This window comes from Festucalex cinctus, chromosome 2 (genome assembly GCF_051991245.1).
Source record: "Festucalex cinctus isolate MCC-2025b chromosome 2, RoL_Fcin_1.0, whole genome shotgun sequence".
Lineage (NCBI taxonomy): Eukaryota > Metazoa > Chordata > Actinopteri > Syngnathiformes > Syngnathidae > Festucalex > Festucalex cinctus.
Genome location: NC_135412.1, coordinates 19,750,437 through 19,767,920, shown reverse-complemented (window position 1 = coordinate 19,767,920; position 17,484 = coordinate 19,750,437). Strand labels below are relative to the sequence as shown.

At 37.1% G+C, this 17,484-nt stretch overlaps 2 protein-coding genes across 4 annotated transcripts in view; one reads left to right on the top strand and one right to left on the bottom strand.

Annotated features, from left to right (window-relative positions):
• Positions 1–17,484, top strand: part of cacna2d3a (calcium channel, voltage-dependent, alpha 2/delta subunit 3a) — a 123,666-nt gene that overhangs the window by 20,181 nt on the left and 86,001 nt on the right. For 2 of the 3 annotated variants that reach the window (XM_077513572.1, XM_077513571.1), the window contains exons 3-4: positions 5,042–5,158; positions 15,362–15,421. In XM_077513572.1, the coding sequence (XP_077369698.1) occupies positions 5,042–5,158; positions 15,362–15,421 (177 nt within the window). The remainder of the gene's footprint in view (positions 1–5,041; positions 5,159–15,361; positions 15,422–17,484) is intronic. The other variant, XM_077513573.1, reaches the window with a different exon arrangement.
• The window catches only part of LOC144014067 (uncharacterized), a 491,860-nt gene that overhangs the window by 471,249 nt on the left and 3,127 nt on the right, over positions 1–17,484 (bottom strand). The window lies entirely within an intron of this gene.

Sequence of the window (17,484 nt, the reverse complement as noted above, 5' to 3'; positions counted from 1 at the left end):
GTATTTTTTTTTTTTTATGTTTTAAGTGTCCCAAAGACGTATTTATACGTTTTTTGTGTTGTTGTTTTTTTTTATGCTAGAGCATACAGAAGGCTTTGATGCAGCCTCTCAACTGCAAAGAACGGTTGCAGAAATGGTAGTTATTACACAAACGGCCAGCAGGTGGTAGCAGAGCAAAGGAGATCAACCAGGGCCATCTAGAAAAAAAAGCTAAATTACTTAAATAAATAAATAGATTTGTGAAAACTGATGAAACTTAGCTCTCTTCTAATGCTAATTGCTGCAAAACGGAAACAGATAGAAACATACTTTTTTTTCCTGATGAAAGAAGAGACTTTAATCTTTCTTTTGATAGGTTTCATGCTTTTATAGCAATAGAACACAATATTCTGTGGGCCTTGCAAAATCAGTCAAAATCCAGTAAAACAGCCGGGAGCGAACGAGATTGCTTCTGTGAAAATGGCTGGGAGTGAATGTGGTAATCACTTATCGTAGTGTATATGCTCTTTGTATTTTTTTCTTCATTTTTCACCCTAACGTTGAAATTCTGTCACCTGACGTCACAACCAACATTCTTCCACAAATAAATGTTCGTGGTGTCCTGCTGAGTTTGTAGCTTCTAAAAATGATCACAAATAAATCCCAACGAATGATAAAAAATAAAGCAGACTTTGTATTTTGACAGAATATGGCTTGACTTCTGCCCAACCAATGTCCGCAAACTGAAGCCATGCCATGCGATCAGTGGCTCTGCGCAAATGGTAGAACGAGATTTGCTTTCATCTGCTGACTGGCAAGTGAGGCAAAATATCATTTTGTGCCACACTCCACAGCAGGGCATCCTGCTTGACTGGTGAACATGAACAGATGCTCCATTTTAACACTACTGCAGCCAAAGCTTATAACTTATTTTAGAGTCAATCCTACATTCAAAAATATTGACACGTTATTTATCAGTGTAGATTTCTGGAAACAAAAGCAACTAGAGTTCTGACTCGCACCAAAAGATCCACATTTGTTATTCGTATTGAAATTAGCCACCAAATGACGGAATCAATTCAAATGTGTGACTGAATGTACTTTTGCCAAAGAAAAAACACTCCAACTCCCACAAATGAAAAATCAAATTTGATCACTTATAGTGCTTTATCTTGATCACATGTTTACAAAGCCATATTCACTCATCTCATTCAAATGTATTGGAGTGTAGCCTTCACTGGTGCGAGTCAACACACCGAAAGGTTAACCTTTTTACTTTAAAACAACCTACTTTAACATGAAGGATCCTGCGCTGTATCCTGGCCAACGGCAGAACAAACGGGATGCTTTTTCTCTTGGGTCCCATTTTAAATCCATCTATGTTTATACTAGCCTCTTGCTAGCTAGCTAGCGCTAAGCTAGTTCATCTCTGAGGTGAGGTCTGACATCCAAGTTTGCAAACTTCCTTTTATTTGGTTGCCAGCAAGGCTTTATCTGGCCAACAGTGAGGTGTTAGCTGGCCAAATATTCCCGTTACTACTTGCTAGGACGGCGTTAGCGAATATTCCCATAACTACTTCTGGGTGTATGCTCGAATTAACTGCATATGTAGCTTTCACACATCGCATTCCCCACTTAGATACACCGCACGTACAGAGATGTAAGGGCCATCTAAACAGGCCTGTCTGATGACAATATGAGACCCTTAATCTTACTCGCAAAATGAGCAATTTCCAAGAGCGCATTATTAGATCATTCTAGCCTGGATTACCAGGCGGTTTGTTCTAATCTACCATGGCATTTTACTAAGGGGTTGAGTAAAATGTGATAAGTTAACTTAAATGTAGTCCACATTAATTTGACCAGATATTTAAGAGTTTCACCCTTTCACCTTTTTCAAGTGGAACATTTTCCTCCCCAAACACAATTAATTTCTACATTTATATGATGCACTCTACTAGGGGTGTGCTCAAAAAATCGATACGGCAATATATCGTTGCGGGCCTCATCACAATACACGTATCGATACGCAGGCGTCAGAATCGATGTTGCTCGTTAACTTTAAATCGGCAGTTCACGTTTGCCTTTGCGGCTTGCGTTGTACCTAAAAAATAAAAACCAGCAGCGTCTTTGAAGTTAATTGCCTTCAATTAATGCAAAAATAGCTCAACAGTGATTGGACACTGCGTCTTGCTAAGAAAAATGAAAGCAGAGGAAGAATGTCAACATTTATTTATTTATAAACTTAACACGTGTCTGTGTACCAATTTTCCTATATTTTGTTTAATAAATAAATAAATACATAAAATGTGTCTTATGTGGGATATATATGTATCGCGATATGTATCGTATCGTGGCCCCTGTATCGTGTTACGTATCGTATCGTGAGGTTGGCGGCAATACCCAGCCCTACACTCTACAAACCACACCAGTCCTTCCAAAACACTCTATTGCAGGTATGAATTGTAGCGGAAAAGACAAACAAATGCTTTGTTGTGAACTGGCCCTTACTTAAGGCAGAAGTAGACAAGAATCGTAAAACCTGTCTTGACAGCCTCGCTCCCCACCACAAACCCCGCCCACACTCCGTAGTCAAGTGTTGTCACCCAGTAAGGGGGATTATGACCATGATTTCACATGGATGATGAAGCTGCCGCGATTTGCCTGCTGAGTCATCAGTCACAATGTGCCTGAAAGTGCAAGCGTATACTTTGCAGCGCTGTTCCATGGCAGTGTTTGCGGGGGGGGCATCTGTGCTTTCACCAGTTCACCCTGAAGAACGTGGTTCTTTTTGTAGGCACTTCTTCCTTTCTGAATCTTGCTAAGGAGGATTTGGAGCCAGCAAAACACAGTTTGACAGGTAACTTGTCACTGCATTTCAAAGAGACTTTTTTTTCCTCTTCAGAAAAAGCCGTAATACAGATAAAGACAGACATCCCCAGAAGAACGGAACATTTATAAACACGAGTTTTATTCACCTTCCATTATACTGCAAGTTGGACTCCTTAAAAAAGTGCCCTGAGGAATCCAACTCACTTTCCTCTAATCTCTGTAATTGCTCTAAAAATCTCATCTACTTAGCAGCCTTTAATTCTTTTAATTGGCAGTTCTCTCTTGCAGGCCCACATACTGCCTCGACATTGACGCTATTGGTTGTTGTAAAACTATTTGTAGCCGATGTCTGTATGTGCCTGTCTGTCTTGATTGTACATTTAAATGCATGAACTGCTCTCTTACATTACCTTTATAACATTATTGTCTCCAATTTGTAAAAACTTTTTATATTTTACGAGTTCAGGCTTGTTCCTGCGTTCTAAAATGTCAACTTGGATAGCATTTCAGTTTAGAACGTAGGCCTATGTAGTTTTTTTTTTTTTTTTTCTCCAGCAACACAAACTTCATCGCACCTGCACAAATGAAATACAATCTGGGGTGCCCTCACACACCACATAAACAAAACTAGTGAATCCGATTCCATGATTGATGCTACTTGTTGATCTGATTCTTTATGAATTTTCTTGTCAACTTTTATTCTTATTGTTCTTATTCTTATTTGTGTCAGCCTCACCAGTAACCCCGTAAAAGAGAACGGTCCTCAACATATAACTTTTTTTTTTTTTTTAATCCTTCTTTCTCTTCTGACATTCACACTGTGACGTAAGCCCGATCATGGCCCAAGAATGAGGTGCTTTAAGCAGCCATAACCAACTGCAGAGCTCAGTTCAGTCAAGACAAGAAGTTTGCTCAGTGACTATAGTAGATTGTCAAGATCAATGATAAACAATTTCTCTGTCTGTAAATGCAAACAAACAAAACAAAACAGGAGAACAAGGATAATTTTGTTCTTGTTGTATTAGTTGTAAAATTCATCGTGACATCTTATCCCATATAGTGTGACAACTTACCCATTGGTGGGGCAACATGTCACATGTTCACTCTGCACCAACACAAAGTACGAAAATGACATGAATATGAAAAATATACCCAAGACTTTGGTCTTTCATGTGGTATACGTTTTGTTTATATATGATGTATTGAATCCAAGAAATATATGAAAGTATAAAAAGTGATAGAACTATCCCTGGTCTCCCCTACTATATTTGTCCATGTGGATATGAGTTGGGTTTAATCTTTACAAATCTCTATTAGTTTAAAACACAATCAAGCAAGCCGCAATTTTCTACCAAGTATAGTGCATTACAGCGTCCTCCTAATTTCTGCTGAGAACAATCTGTTCACTCTCAGCCAATTACTTAAATCTTAAAAACTGTTGGACCATTTCCTTTCCTCCCACGAACGTGTCCCTGTCATCACCCTGCTCTTTTGTCTGCCACTGTGCAGGAGCAGCTCAGAGCATGTGCCGAGAAGAGAGGAGGGCACACCGTATGATATGACCGTAATCTCCCATTTAATCCCCTCAAGAGTGAAAAATCGCTACCAAGAGCTTTGCACATATTTGAGAAAATCGTATAGTACTTAGATCATCCTCTTTGTGTGTGTGTATGTAAATTTGATCAGGTATTCCTCATATTATGGGGACATAGGTCTGTATTACTGAACTAAATGTGTGTTGGGCAAGCATGTTGGTTGGAATTAACCGACTTAATGTCACTGTCCCAAGTTAAGGTGCTCCTTATGGCAAGCGTGCGTGAATGGATTTATTTGGTGGGATAATAGGATTCTGTGTGGGGCAGTAAGCGAGGGAAGTGGTGTGTCACTGCCACTTCCTGTGTGATTGCTTAAATGTGAAGGTGGCTGATAAATTTCATAGCTGAGCTGCTTGGTTTTGTATATAGTACATGTAGATGAAGATGGGAGAAAAATGGAATGTAACACTGCAGACATAAGCACATTTTCAGTCTTAGTTATGGGTAGTCTTATCCTTATGCACAAAAAGTTTCCAATCATTAAAAAAAAAAAAACCTTTAACATTACTGTGATATATTTTTGTCGAACTCATTTGTCTGACACAAATACAAATATATAAAAAAAAAAATGAAGACGCTGCAAATCTTTTCATAATGATGTAAATGGTAATGTTACACCATTTCCCCTCTTACAGAAATACAAGGAGTTCGACAGGGCTGTGCGTGTGGAAGAGATTGACGGGCTGCGTCTAGTGAAGAGACTGGCTGAGAGCATGGAGGAGATGTTTCACAAGAAAGCTCAGGCAATGAAGGTACGGCACATACTCTATTAAAGCAGATGAAGAAAACATAACATATTTATTTAATTCAGTTCATCTACCATAACTATGTACAGTTACATATTGGGATTTGTACAAACAGGTGAACGGTGACAGAGTGGGAATGTTTGGTTTACATTAGTGATCCTTTAGAGATGTTTTTTTTTTTTTTTTTTTTTTTACCACACATTTATTTTATGTTATTATTATTATTTTATTTATTTATTTAGTTTTCAGACCAATACCAGTATGATTACTTAACTCTTGACTACTCATGGTACCGCACTCGTACTTTTGATACATTAAATATATATATATATATATATATATATATATATATATATATATATATATATATATATATATATATATATATATATATATATATATATATATATATATATATATATATATATATATATATATATTTATATATTTATATTAGATATTTTATAGAGATATTTTTAAAGAAATTTTGTTTGTTTGGCAGAACAGTCACTCTCCTATAGAGAATTTAAGTTAAAACAAAAAAAGATACACACACAGCAACTAACTATGATTTATGATTTCTTTGGAATAAATTAAGAAAACCACAAAATAAAACTGGCAACTATCAAGTTGGAAAGTGGGGCTGGAAATTTCATCACAATGTAAGCATTACATGTTAGGCAATGTTGATTTTTTTACATATTCAAAATAAAAATAAAATGATAAATATAAAATACAGTAAAAGAAAACTATGCAGAGGAAAAAACACTATTCATATTACACAATATAGATACTATCCTCCTGTGTACCAGGATTTTTTTTTTGTCCAATCATGTTTATTTTGATATTCCCCAATTCTTTGTGAAGTAACTGGAATACTGCAAAATTAATAAAAAAAAAAAAAAAAAAAAAAAAAATATATATATATATATATATATATATATATATATATATATATATATATATATATATATATATATATATATATATATATATATATATATATATATATATTAAGCTATGATGTGTCCACTACAGTGGACATTTTTTTAAAACTTAAATGCTAGGCTCAAATACAGTTAAAATAATTCAAACGATACTTTAATGTGTTCTTAAAAGTCTTATAGAAAACATGCTAACAACATTTAAAGCCTAAATTTGTTCAATAATAATAATAAAAAAAATAATACAAGTAAAAGCACGATGTTGCCTGTACTGCATTTAACAGGAAAAACCTAGCAACATTCTATTTTGAGCCAGACTCTCCCAGAGAAATCTCATTTGTGCTACCAGTACCATTTTGTCCTGATAGGATCTGTCACCTGCAGCTACAGGGGGACACATCCAGAACCACAGAAACGAGCACACATAGGCACATCCAAAGATGTGAAGATGTGCTCACAAACATAATGTTTACAAATGCAGTATTTTGAATATATACTGCATAGACGGATGACCCATGGTTGAGTGTGTGCACCAGCATCACCAAGAAGTGCTCGGCAAAGTTAATTCAGTATCAGTGATTGACATTTGAAAAACATATCCCGTAAGAAAGTTAATGTATACTAAAATTTATAATCTTGCCTTCTGTTACCTTAACCAATGTGACATTTTTTGTGTTTTGTTTTCCACACCTGTGTTGTGTCGTGTGTACACAATAAAGATCACTTTATCTACTTTGAAATACAGAGCAGGCTGACCTATGTTTAGGGTTGCTTATAAGTACATCCTGGTTGCCTGGAATCTTCCTGTTATACAAGGAATTCGCAAAACTATCAACAACTTCCTGAAACAAAATCTTCTTGATCACAATTCCCCGAATCGGGCTCCAATTAAAAATAAAATTTCAAGTGCTGAGTTGTAATATCGAAAACACAATTGCATAAACCCTTATCATAAATTTCCCTTTGTTTCACTTACATAACTGTGTTTTTTATTACAGACATGTATTTTGAGTCTGTTGCCACTGGGCGATAAATGTGCCTTCTGACAAGAGTCATTTTCTTTGAGCTCACTGATAAGATGCATTGAGTTCAGTCACATATTGTGACTCTCTTTGTGTGTCATCTCCTGGAGAGTGCGTTAAACCCCTGAAGATAGAAGGACTCTGTGGGCTAATGGCTGCTCTCAAGACCTCTTTCCTGGATGCAGAATGCCTGATAATTGTTCATCTCAGGGGACTGGGAGTGTCAAGTAAATGTTCGGGGAGGAGATACAGTCAGGATATAGTCAATTAACACCAATGTAAAAAGATGCATGCGTTGACACTGAGAGCAACAATCTTGGCAGCAGATTAAGTTGTTCATATGCAGCCATAACCGAACAGCAACAACAAAAATCACTTTGATCTTTGATTTGTATGCAAGTATTACCTTCATAACAACAACAAAATATTGAAATTAATTAATTACAAATTGGAGGGGAGCTACCCTTAAAAAAAGGAGAAAAATCCAAAATTTGATTTTTTTTTTTTTCCAGTAATGTAGCTATTTTATAAAATATATGAATGTAAGTGTATAAACTGTGTGGTGAGGGGGTTTAGTGCCTTAAAACAATTATAACAAAAGTAAAACATAAAGCTAACTACTTCACGGATTTCATTCATTGCGGGTGTTTTTTGGAACCTAACCCCAGCGGAAAACGATGGGACACTGTATACAAATCTGGATGTGTCCAACTGCAAATATACAGGGGTCAATTGTAATTTCAAGTTGTAATATCACTATTCGCCACTAGATGGCAGACATGATGATGATAATAATAATAATAATAATAATATTAATAATAATGGTAATAATAATAATAATAATAATAATAATAATAATAATAATAACAACAATAACAACAACAATAACAACAACAACAATAATAATAATAATAATAATCATAATAATAATCCTGCATTATATTTAGAGGCGCCCTTCGTGGCACTTTGTTGTAAAAATACAAAACAAAACAAAACAAAAAAACAAAGTGGGGCCGGGTGTATGTAAGTCCATTAAGTTGGGTAGGCAGTTGCATGCACTTATATTGCCCTATACTGCAATGTGAGTAGAGCTATTTTTTTTCTTTTTATTTATTTATTTATTTATTTATTTATTTATTTATTTATTTATTGCAGATTTAGAATTTTATGCACAAAAAACATAGTACCTCAATAATATTGACATTTTGAGTTGATTTTTGTGAGATATTTACAAAATAACTTCTAGTTAATAAGTTTAATAAGTTTTGTGCTGTCCTCGAATGTTTTTTTTTTTTGTTTTTTTTTAACAGTATGTGGTAAATTTGTTTGCTTAGGTTGTTGGGTAAGGTTAGGATAGCGGCATTTTGCACATGCATTGAAACATGTATTATCAATAATTCAATATATAAATAGCACACTTTTTCTCCATATTTAAAATAGCATTTTTATCGTTCTCTAGTTAGGAAGTGTGTGGTCTTATGTGCCCCCAAGTAGTACTGATACAAAATTGTGTTCCCCTCCACTCCAGCATTTTAAGTTGCATATCCCTGACCTAAATGGATGGAGAGTTTACTCCTTATCAGGAGCTATTATTATACTTCTTTGCCACCTTTGTCATTTTCACATTTTCTCACTTTTCACTGAATTATTAGTGAAGAACCCACAATGGAAGTCCATGGCAAGTTCTCTCTCCATCTCACTTTCTATCCAATTTCCCTCTGCCTATATTAGCAAAAGTCTCATCTGTCCAGCCGAGCATGCACTCTCGCAGCTGTCCTCAAAAATCCCTCTATCTTTTGTCTGGTTCTTTCTCTCTCTCTCTCTCTCTCTCTCTCTCTCTCTCTCTCTCTCTCTCTCCCCATATCTGTTGTTTCCATTTTTTTTTCTCTGTAAAGTGTATGCAGCACTCCAGAGATCAATTTCCGTGCAGGCGCTCAGCTCTGTCCGTCATCGCGGTGTTATCTCCCAGTCTCTGTGTCAATTCCCCCTCTTTATCGCTCGCTGCCACCTGCTGAGAGCCAAAGGGTGCACCTGTAAATATGTGCGTTCTTTTAAAGTGTGCTTAGGTGAAACAAAGTATTTGATTTAATTGTATGTTACAGTAATTGTTTTCATCTGATGGTGTGTCAAATTACTTGTCAACATGTGTTTGTAAAGGTTACAAGAGTGGCACTCTGCATTTTTGTTTTGTTTGATTGCATTTTGGACAGGTGTTCCCTTGTATTTTTTTTTTTAAAACCCACCAAAGTAATCACTGTTCATGTGTTTGTTGGTCAGTTTACTGAATAGCATTACAACAGTTGTGATATATCCTCTGTAAGAAATATAAAACACAAATAAATTAAAATTTTTTGTAGTTGTTACTTTAATGTCCACCACAGTTCCATATACAATAAAAAACGAACTGTCCAAATCTTACAAACACATCCTGATAAGGAACCATTGATTGTGTGTTATCCAAGTTTAAATGGAGCTGTTGTAACACTCTTTGAAGTTGAGTCACTCACCATGCACTTAAGAAGCTGTCAAATTTTAGCACTGTTTCTTCTTTAATGGCACATTTACTTCAATCAGTCCTTACCTGCTGATATCGTTTTACCTGTGGCCGTCACTTTCTCTGTCGTCTTCAACTTGCTAGCGGTGAGCAGGGAATGCTTGGCGATATGTGAGAAATAAAAGCACACATGACTTCAAATGCAATTTCTTCCATGAACTTAAATTTCCAATTATTGCAGCAGGCAGCAGGAATATATAATACATTTTCGATTGTATCATCATCTGCAGGGTAGTATTTGAATATTTTCTTCTTTTTTTTTGAGAAACTATTTTCAAATGTGGATTATTAACTCATTCACTCCCAGCCATTTTCACTGAAGCAACCCCCTTCGCTCTCGGCTGTTTTGCTGGATTTTGACTGATTTTGCAAAGCCCACAGAATATTGTGTTCTATTGTTCTAAAAACATGGAACCTACCAAAATAAAGATTAGAGTCAGGAGAAAAAAAGTATATTTATATCTGTTTCTATTTTGCAGCAATTTGCATTAGAATGTAGCTAAAGTTTCATCAATATTCACATTCCTGGTGAAAACACTTGACAAAAAGAGCTTGTGTCAACATGGCCCTGGCTGATCTCTTATACTCCACTGCCACCTGGTGGCCGTTTTTTTGTAATCATTACCATTGCTTTAAGCCACCTCTTCATGTCAGAAGCTGCATCAAAGTCTCTTGCATAAAAAACACAAATGTATAAATGTGTTTTTGGGAGTGAAGGAGAAATTATTAAAAAACAACAAAAAACAAAACGTATTTACACGTTTTGGGGCTTGAATGTGTTTTGACTCACCAAACTCCAAATCTTTGTCTCAACGAACACCATAGCTGCATTCTGCTGGCTTTTTTTGCCCCAAGATTTATGTAATTTTCTCGAAGAATCAAAGGTAGATGCAGTCAGGATGGATTGAAAAGATGCATGGAAAAGCACAGAAAAGAAAACCTAACCCAAAATGTATTGTAAAATTTGAAGTAAAGGCAAATGGTGACGCAGAGCATGCAGTTTCTATTTTATGTTCCTTTTGTTTCTGTCATCACCAACGTTTTGTCCAGGTGGCTCTGAGCCAGTGCCAATGAGCCAAGCACAAAAGCAAGGTGTCACCGAGCACTTTTCCATTATGTTGAGACTGCAACTCTTCTTTGGTATCGCTTGCAATAGTAACTGCTGTCCCCAGTCCTATTGAACAGCTGACGTTAGCTGATCCTGGTGCAGCTTCAACCCATGCAACACAAACCGAACATCAAACTTGTGCTCAGAGATCTTGAGGACCGAGCCTGAACCAGTTTTGCTTTTATTCTCCATGTCGTCAAAACAATGAGCCAATCAAGTTGACGGCAGAAACGGGAGCTTCATTTGAATTTCAAAAGTGTAAACAATCAAAATCCTTTTGTTACAAATTGCAATCACAGGTTGTCAGTTAATGAAAGGCACGAAATGAGTGCAAAAATGTCAGACACATGTACTCACTTCTGATATAAGGGTGTGATGAAAAATGATAAAATAGGAAGAGAATTAGTTTCATTGAAGGGGGATTAATTAATACAAGCTTATAAAATTGTACAGTAAGTACTGTGCAATGATTACTCACATCAAGGAGGGTTCTGTTTTCATTGTTTGTTTGTTAGCTCAAATAGGCTACTCCAAAATGGCATGAAAGTAATATATAAAAAAGTGACGTACAAGTGAGATGATTTTGAAACTGAAATCGATCAGGAAAGACACAAAACAACACAAGGATATTGTGTAAAAACTAGCGTTAAATTTAGCCTTCATCCGCTCAGCCACTGATGGTTTCTGAATGTGTTGGCTTGTGCATGCGTGAACGCGTGCATGTGTGTAGCCCACACAGTAAATTCTGTAGAGTAAATTTTACTCTAAACTGAGTCTATTTGGTCCCACTCTAAATACAGTCAAATTTACACTTGGAAGGGAGTAAAATATTCAGTGTAAATTTTACTCAAAGTATTTCTAGTGTGTATGAGAGAATTTGCCTCTCACATAAAAAACAAAAACTATTACATATTTCTCACTCAGAAATTCTAAGTGTATTTTGTGAGGGAATTTTGATAAAATTTTACGAGTTTATTAAAAAAATAAAAGTTTCACAAGGGTTGACAAACAAACTCATGACCAGCTTTGCGAGACTGCCACTCTACCACCTGAGCTATGCCACTCCTACTGTTTGCTTATATCCAAAAGGAGACCAAAAATGAGGGTCTTGGAGTTACAAAGATTTCCAGCTGACACAAGCGATATACAAACACACAGCAGGACCTTGCGTGGCTCAGGGAGTCGATTGGCTGTCTCCCAACCTCAAGTTGTGGGTTTCTTTTTTATTTTTTATTTTACCCTCTCCCAAGTGTAATCCATCCATCCATCCATCCATCCATCCATCCATCCATCCGTCCATCCATCCATCCTTCTTCTGAACCACTTACTCTTCACAAGGGTCGCGAGGGGTGCTGGAGCCTATCTCAGCTGGCTATGGGCAGTAGGTGGGGTACACCCTGAACTGGTAGCCAGCCAACAGCCATCCTCACGCACAAGCACACCTTGGGACAATTCGGAGCTCCCAATTAATCTGCCATGCATGTCTTTGGAATGTGGAAGGAGACCGGAGTACCCGAAGAGGACCCACACGGGCACAGGGAGAACATGCAAACTCCACCCAGGAAGGCCGAAGCCTGGACTCGAACGCAAGTCCTTAGTACTGGGAGGCGGACGTGCTAACCAGTCAACCATCCCCCAAGTGTAATTTTTACCCTATTTAGAGTGGGACCAAATAGACTGTTTAGAGTAAAATTTACAAAATTTACTGATCAGCTTGTTAATAGTTATTTTCATATCACATCATAGAATGCGAAAGGACTATTTTTTTTTTAAGGAACACAAAGAAGAATGTAAATTTTGCTATATTAACATGGGAACATGCAACACATTCCTCCGTCCAATCACTCCAAGTCGGCACACACTCAGAGACAAACACATTAGAATGTAGGAATGAAGAGTACATTTATACGTGTGTTGCATGTTTTCCCCTGCCCATGCCTGTTATAACAATATATTGACACATTTTAGTATATCTTTTCAATTTGTAAAAATAAACATGATACAGTACAGTATTTGACAATTTCACTGTTAGAATTGTATGTATGAATCAAACATAAAGTGCATGATTTTTTTTTGGTCAAGCGCACAGACACAGTCAAAACTGGTTGCATAAACACGCATTGCCCCCCCCCCCCCCCCCCCCCCCCCCACACACACACACACACAGTGACATTTGCAAGAATGGTTATACCGAATATTGTTGAAAAGGCTAGTATCTTAAAACATTCCAAAGGGGAAAACACGGTAACATATGGTCACTTCAACACCCACTCATACTTAAAACCCTAGTCAAAAGTATTTCTATTGACATCCACTTCACAGGTGGCGCCTGACATTTTGCTAGGAGTGTGAAGCTAAGTGTTCAGACCTTTAGAGAAAGTCACTGTCTTAGTCTATTCACATCCTCCGCGCGTTCTATTGTTGTTTGTTCCAAAGCCATTGTTTATCAGCTTTCAGCTCTGTTGTTTAGTTTGTGCTTTTAGAGTTTAACTATAAATTCTGAGCCATGAAATATATGAGAGAACATTCAGGTTATTTGTAAATAGAGTATTATTGGGCCTTTTGAGCAAATATTTAAAAAAAAAAAATCAGCTTCCACATGTGACTTTTTATTTGTATCATATTTGATACATCCGGTCACAGTGCTTTAAATTCATGCATTTACAACTGTTAAAAGTATAATAATAAACCAACATACCATCACCATCTTAAAATAACTGCCTAAGTCTATTTCTGTTGGCAAAAATTATTATTATTTTTGCCTGTATCATCTCCTCATGATGCAACTGGTTAAATTTTTTTGTGTTTCCTTCGAAATCTGAACAAATGACGTGGGTGATTATTTTACAAAGACGTCTATCAAACGTATTAATATTTCAAAAAATCAGAAAGAACATTTCCCACTATTAATAAGTATAGGTTTTTCTCCTTTGTCAATTATTTTGCAAGGTTGCTGGTAAAGCCATCAGCTGGGTGATGCCGCCAGGGTTTTAATGGAGAAAAAAAAAAATATTATGCTCATGAAATACTCACAAGGGCTCAAAAATGTTTTGTATTTAATATGATACATTTGGCTTTATAGGTTAAAAGAGAAGAGGATGGCATTTAGGTGTTTGGAAGCACAGCAGAATGAATGTAGAGATTATGAATACCTCTGGCACCATGTGCAGAATTATATGCAATATTCAATGGCCAGGTGGGTTGCTGTGGTTTAAAAAAAAATAATAAATAAGTGACCAGAATTCACTTAGCATGTTTGCGTCCCGAATCAGCGATAGCTAACACACAAACGCAAACATGGCACAGGTGAACATAGGCAATTGCACTAGTTTGACCAATGAAGTCATTTGAATGGAAATGAACTGAAAGTGCATTACTGTGACCAGAGCCAGCTGTGAACCGTGGACAGCGAAGGCAGGGTGTGTATGTTTGCAATCCCTCAGTCACCCATAAGTAGACATTAGCAGCTAGGAGCCGATGGTAGTGTGCGAGTCGTTGCATTTGAGAGGACATGTGTAAACAGCACCAAGTGAGGATTGAGTTTGTTTTTATGGCGTCAACTGACTCTGACTTGGCCATTACCTCTGCTGCCAAACCATTTAGGAAAATAGCCTCTTTTCACAAGATGGCCAAATGCCTCACAGCTTTGCGTTTGTCCTGAGGGCTTTTAGTATTGATCTCTCACTACCGGCCGTGAAGTGACTTTTTGCACATTGTTAAGATGATATCCAAAATGGCAAAGGGAGATGAAGTCAAAAGAATAAGTACCTGTTAACAGTGCCCTAACAGCCCCAGTTGTCCACTGGCTTTATTCAGAATAATAGTGGTATCTGATCCACAATGTTTATGGTATTGGGGTTCAAGGTCACATTTAGCATTGTTTACGTTGTATGAGAAGGGGACAAAAGTAAAGAATGATCACTCTCGGTCCACAAGGGTGGCACAAACTAAAAGTCATAGCTAAAATCACTTTACAATTTATTATACTGTACCAAAATACTTGCTAAAAGCAAAAAAAAAAAAAAAAAAAAATGTTATTCAGGCGAGGGGTGAAGCGCTCATCCAGATCATGTTTAAAAAAATATGCCGACCAAAACATTTTTTTTTTTTTTTAAATCAGCTTCCACATATGACTTTTGATTATGATATTTGATACATCTGGTCACAGTGCTTTAAATCCATGCATTTTTAACTGTCAAAAGTGCAATAATAAACAGATATATCGTCACCCTCTTAAAATAACTGCCCAAGTCTATTTCTTTTTGCAAAATGCAATATGAAAAAAATAAAAATAGAGTACTCACCGGATAAATACAAAAGTTCCCGGACGAGCCCCCCAAATTATGGAACTCACCCATCTAGGGACTTTTTGTTCGGGCCTTACATATGCACTGTGTAATATTGTATTGTTTAGTGACAATTTCAAATATATTTTATTCATTTATTTATGTATTTTTAATCCTGGAGTTGCACTCCAATTTCACTATATCTGCTCATGTAACGGCAGTCAAGGCTAGTGTAGTCTTGTCTAGGTTTAAATATATTCTGCTTTAACACTCATGTGTCTTCTACATTTGCCAGAGACTTGTAGTGGCGGCAGAGGAAGCCCACTTGCAGCATGAGGAGGATCCAGAGCTGCAGGTGAGCGTGCATGACTCCTGCTGTCAACACACAGTCATTAGAAACATTATTTGTTCCAGTAAACTCGTCAGAGCCAAAATTATGCATTACAATTGTGAAAGTACTGCATACACACAACGTTAAAGAAGGGATTAGGTATATTCTCCTGCAGGCTTTACCTTTTAAAAATGTTTGCTCCTCTACATCTCTTTCTAATCCTCTTTTGCAGTAAATGTTTCAGCTTGCATCTGTCATCTGAACAGGTGCTCACAGTTCACAAGAAGTAACCATGCCAACAGATGCATACTTATTTAAAAAGCTTAATGATATGAAATCTAAAGGGAAATGTACCGTATATCTTCATGATTTAGCATCTGTGCATTTTGTGTGGGGTGGTGGTGATTAGTGAATATTGATCAGTGGAATGACACATCACCAGTTTTGTGTCGGACGCAATGTGTTGATGAGCAAATTAGAAAAGAAAAAGCATTTGAGGACCTCAGAAATTAAACTCTGTCAGTTATTTAGGATAAAGCTTGTACAAATGCTAACCTAATTTTCAGATTCATGAGTAAGACGCGCTGATCTTTACTAATACTTACTGCAGATTGAACGGTGCGTGGGAGGGAACTCGTCAATTTTCTCACTGGAGCATCCAATTAATCAGTATGTTATAGAATGTTCATAAATCATGAATTATTAATAGTTTGACATCTCTCATATCCCTGCTATCAAAAACTAACTAAACCATTTCCTGCACTGTTCTGCCCCAAATCCATTTGAGCAGCTTTTAATTTTTAGAGTGCAATTTTGCTTCATATGTGCGTGTATGTGCGAGAGCCGGCGGGAGCAAGACAAAATAATAGCAATCGGCGTGTGTGGCTGTGCGCTTTTTATTTATTTATTTTTTTTAGTTGACTTAGTGCACATCTCAGGAGGGAGTTTGGAGAAGTAGGAGGAGACGCAGCAGGAAGTTGAGGTTTAAATGGGGATGTGATGCAAAGCCGACTTGGGAGGAATTGCAACTCAATTTATAGAGTCTGGGGAAGCGCTTGTATGGCTGTTACAGTGAATTTGAGTTGATGCTGTCAGCTTTTGAAGGTATCAAAGTGAATGCTCAGGTATTTTCTGTTCATGCTTTGGTCCATTCTTTGTTTAATCACTACTATAAACTGTTATGACGCGAGTGCGGATCCCAGAAACGCGGACGACAGAGCAGCTTACAAAATTTATTTACAAAATAGACACACACACACAAACTATCCAAACAGAAATCGGTTGCAAAGCAAGGAGGAAAAAACGGTAACAAAAAGCGCACGTAACAACGCGGAAGTAACTCTAACTAAAAGGCTTGCACCAAACGGGCAAGGAGATCAACTGAAAGTGCTTACACAAAAAGGTAAGAGTCAGAATACAAAAATCACTACACTATAAAACTCACAAGGCCTAGGCAAAATCGAAGTACAGGCGAGGCGGAAATCGAGGAATAGTCGAGGCTCGGCTTGGGCATTGGTGGCTGGCAAGACAATAGTCCGACAAGAGACAGAGGCAGAAGCTGCCTCTTAAATACACAAGACTAATTATATGAATGAAGACAGCTGCTTGGGTTGCGTTGGCGCCCCTCGTGGTCAACTGGCTGTAAGACAACAACAAACAACAGAGCGCAGCCTGACAGCTCAAAACATGACATAAACTGCGACCTCAACTTTGTTGAGAGTTGTATTTACTGGGAATTTCCTCGTGTGAGCAGATGTATGAGTACATTGGTGTATAGTTTTTGGCATACAATTCAGTTTTATGGATTTTAAGAAATGCCTCAGCATTCATATGTAGGCCATCGGTCTAAAATGTAGGAACGAGAAAGACACTCCCAGTATGTACATAAGTATGAATGATAGCTTCATTGTAGATCATTTTGTTTTTGTACATAACCACTGAAATGTCATATTCTTAAATCATCCATCCATCTATCCCTTTTCCGAACTGCCATTTGTCCATAAAATTAGTGTAAGTACACCTCTGCACACTCTCTGACAATGAGAATTCCACTGCCACCTACTGTAGTGGATGTGCAATTTGAGAAG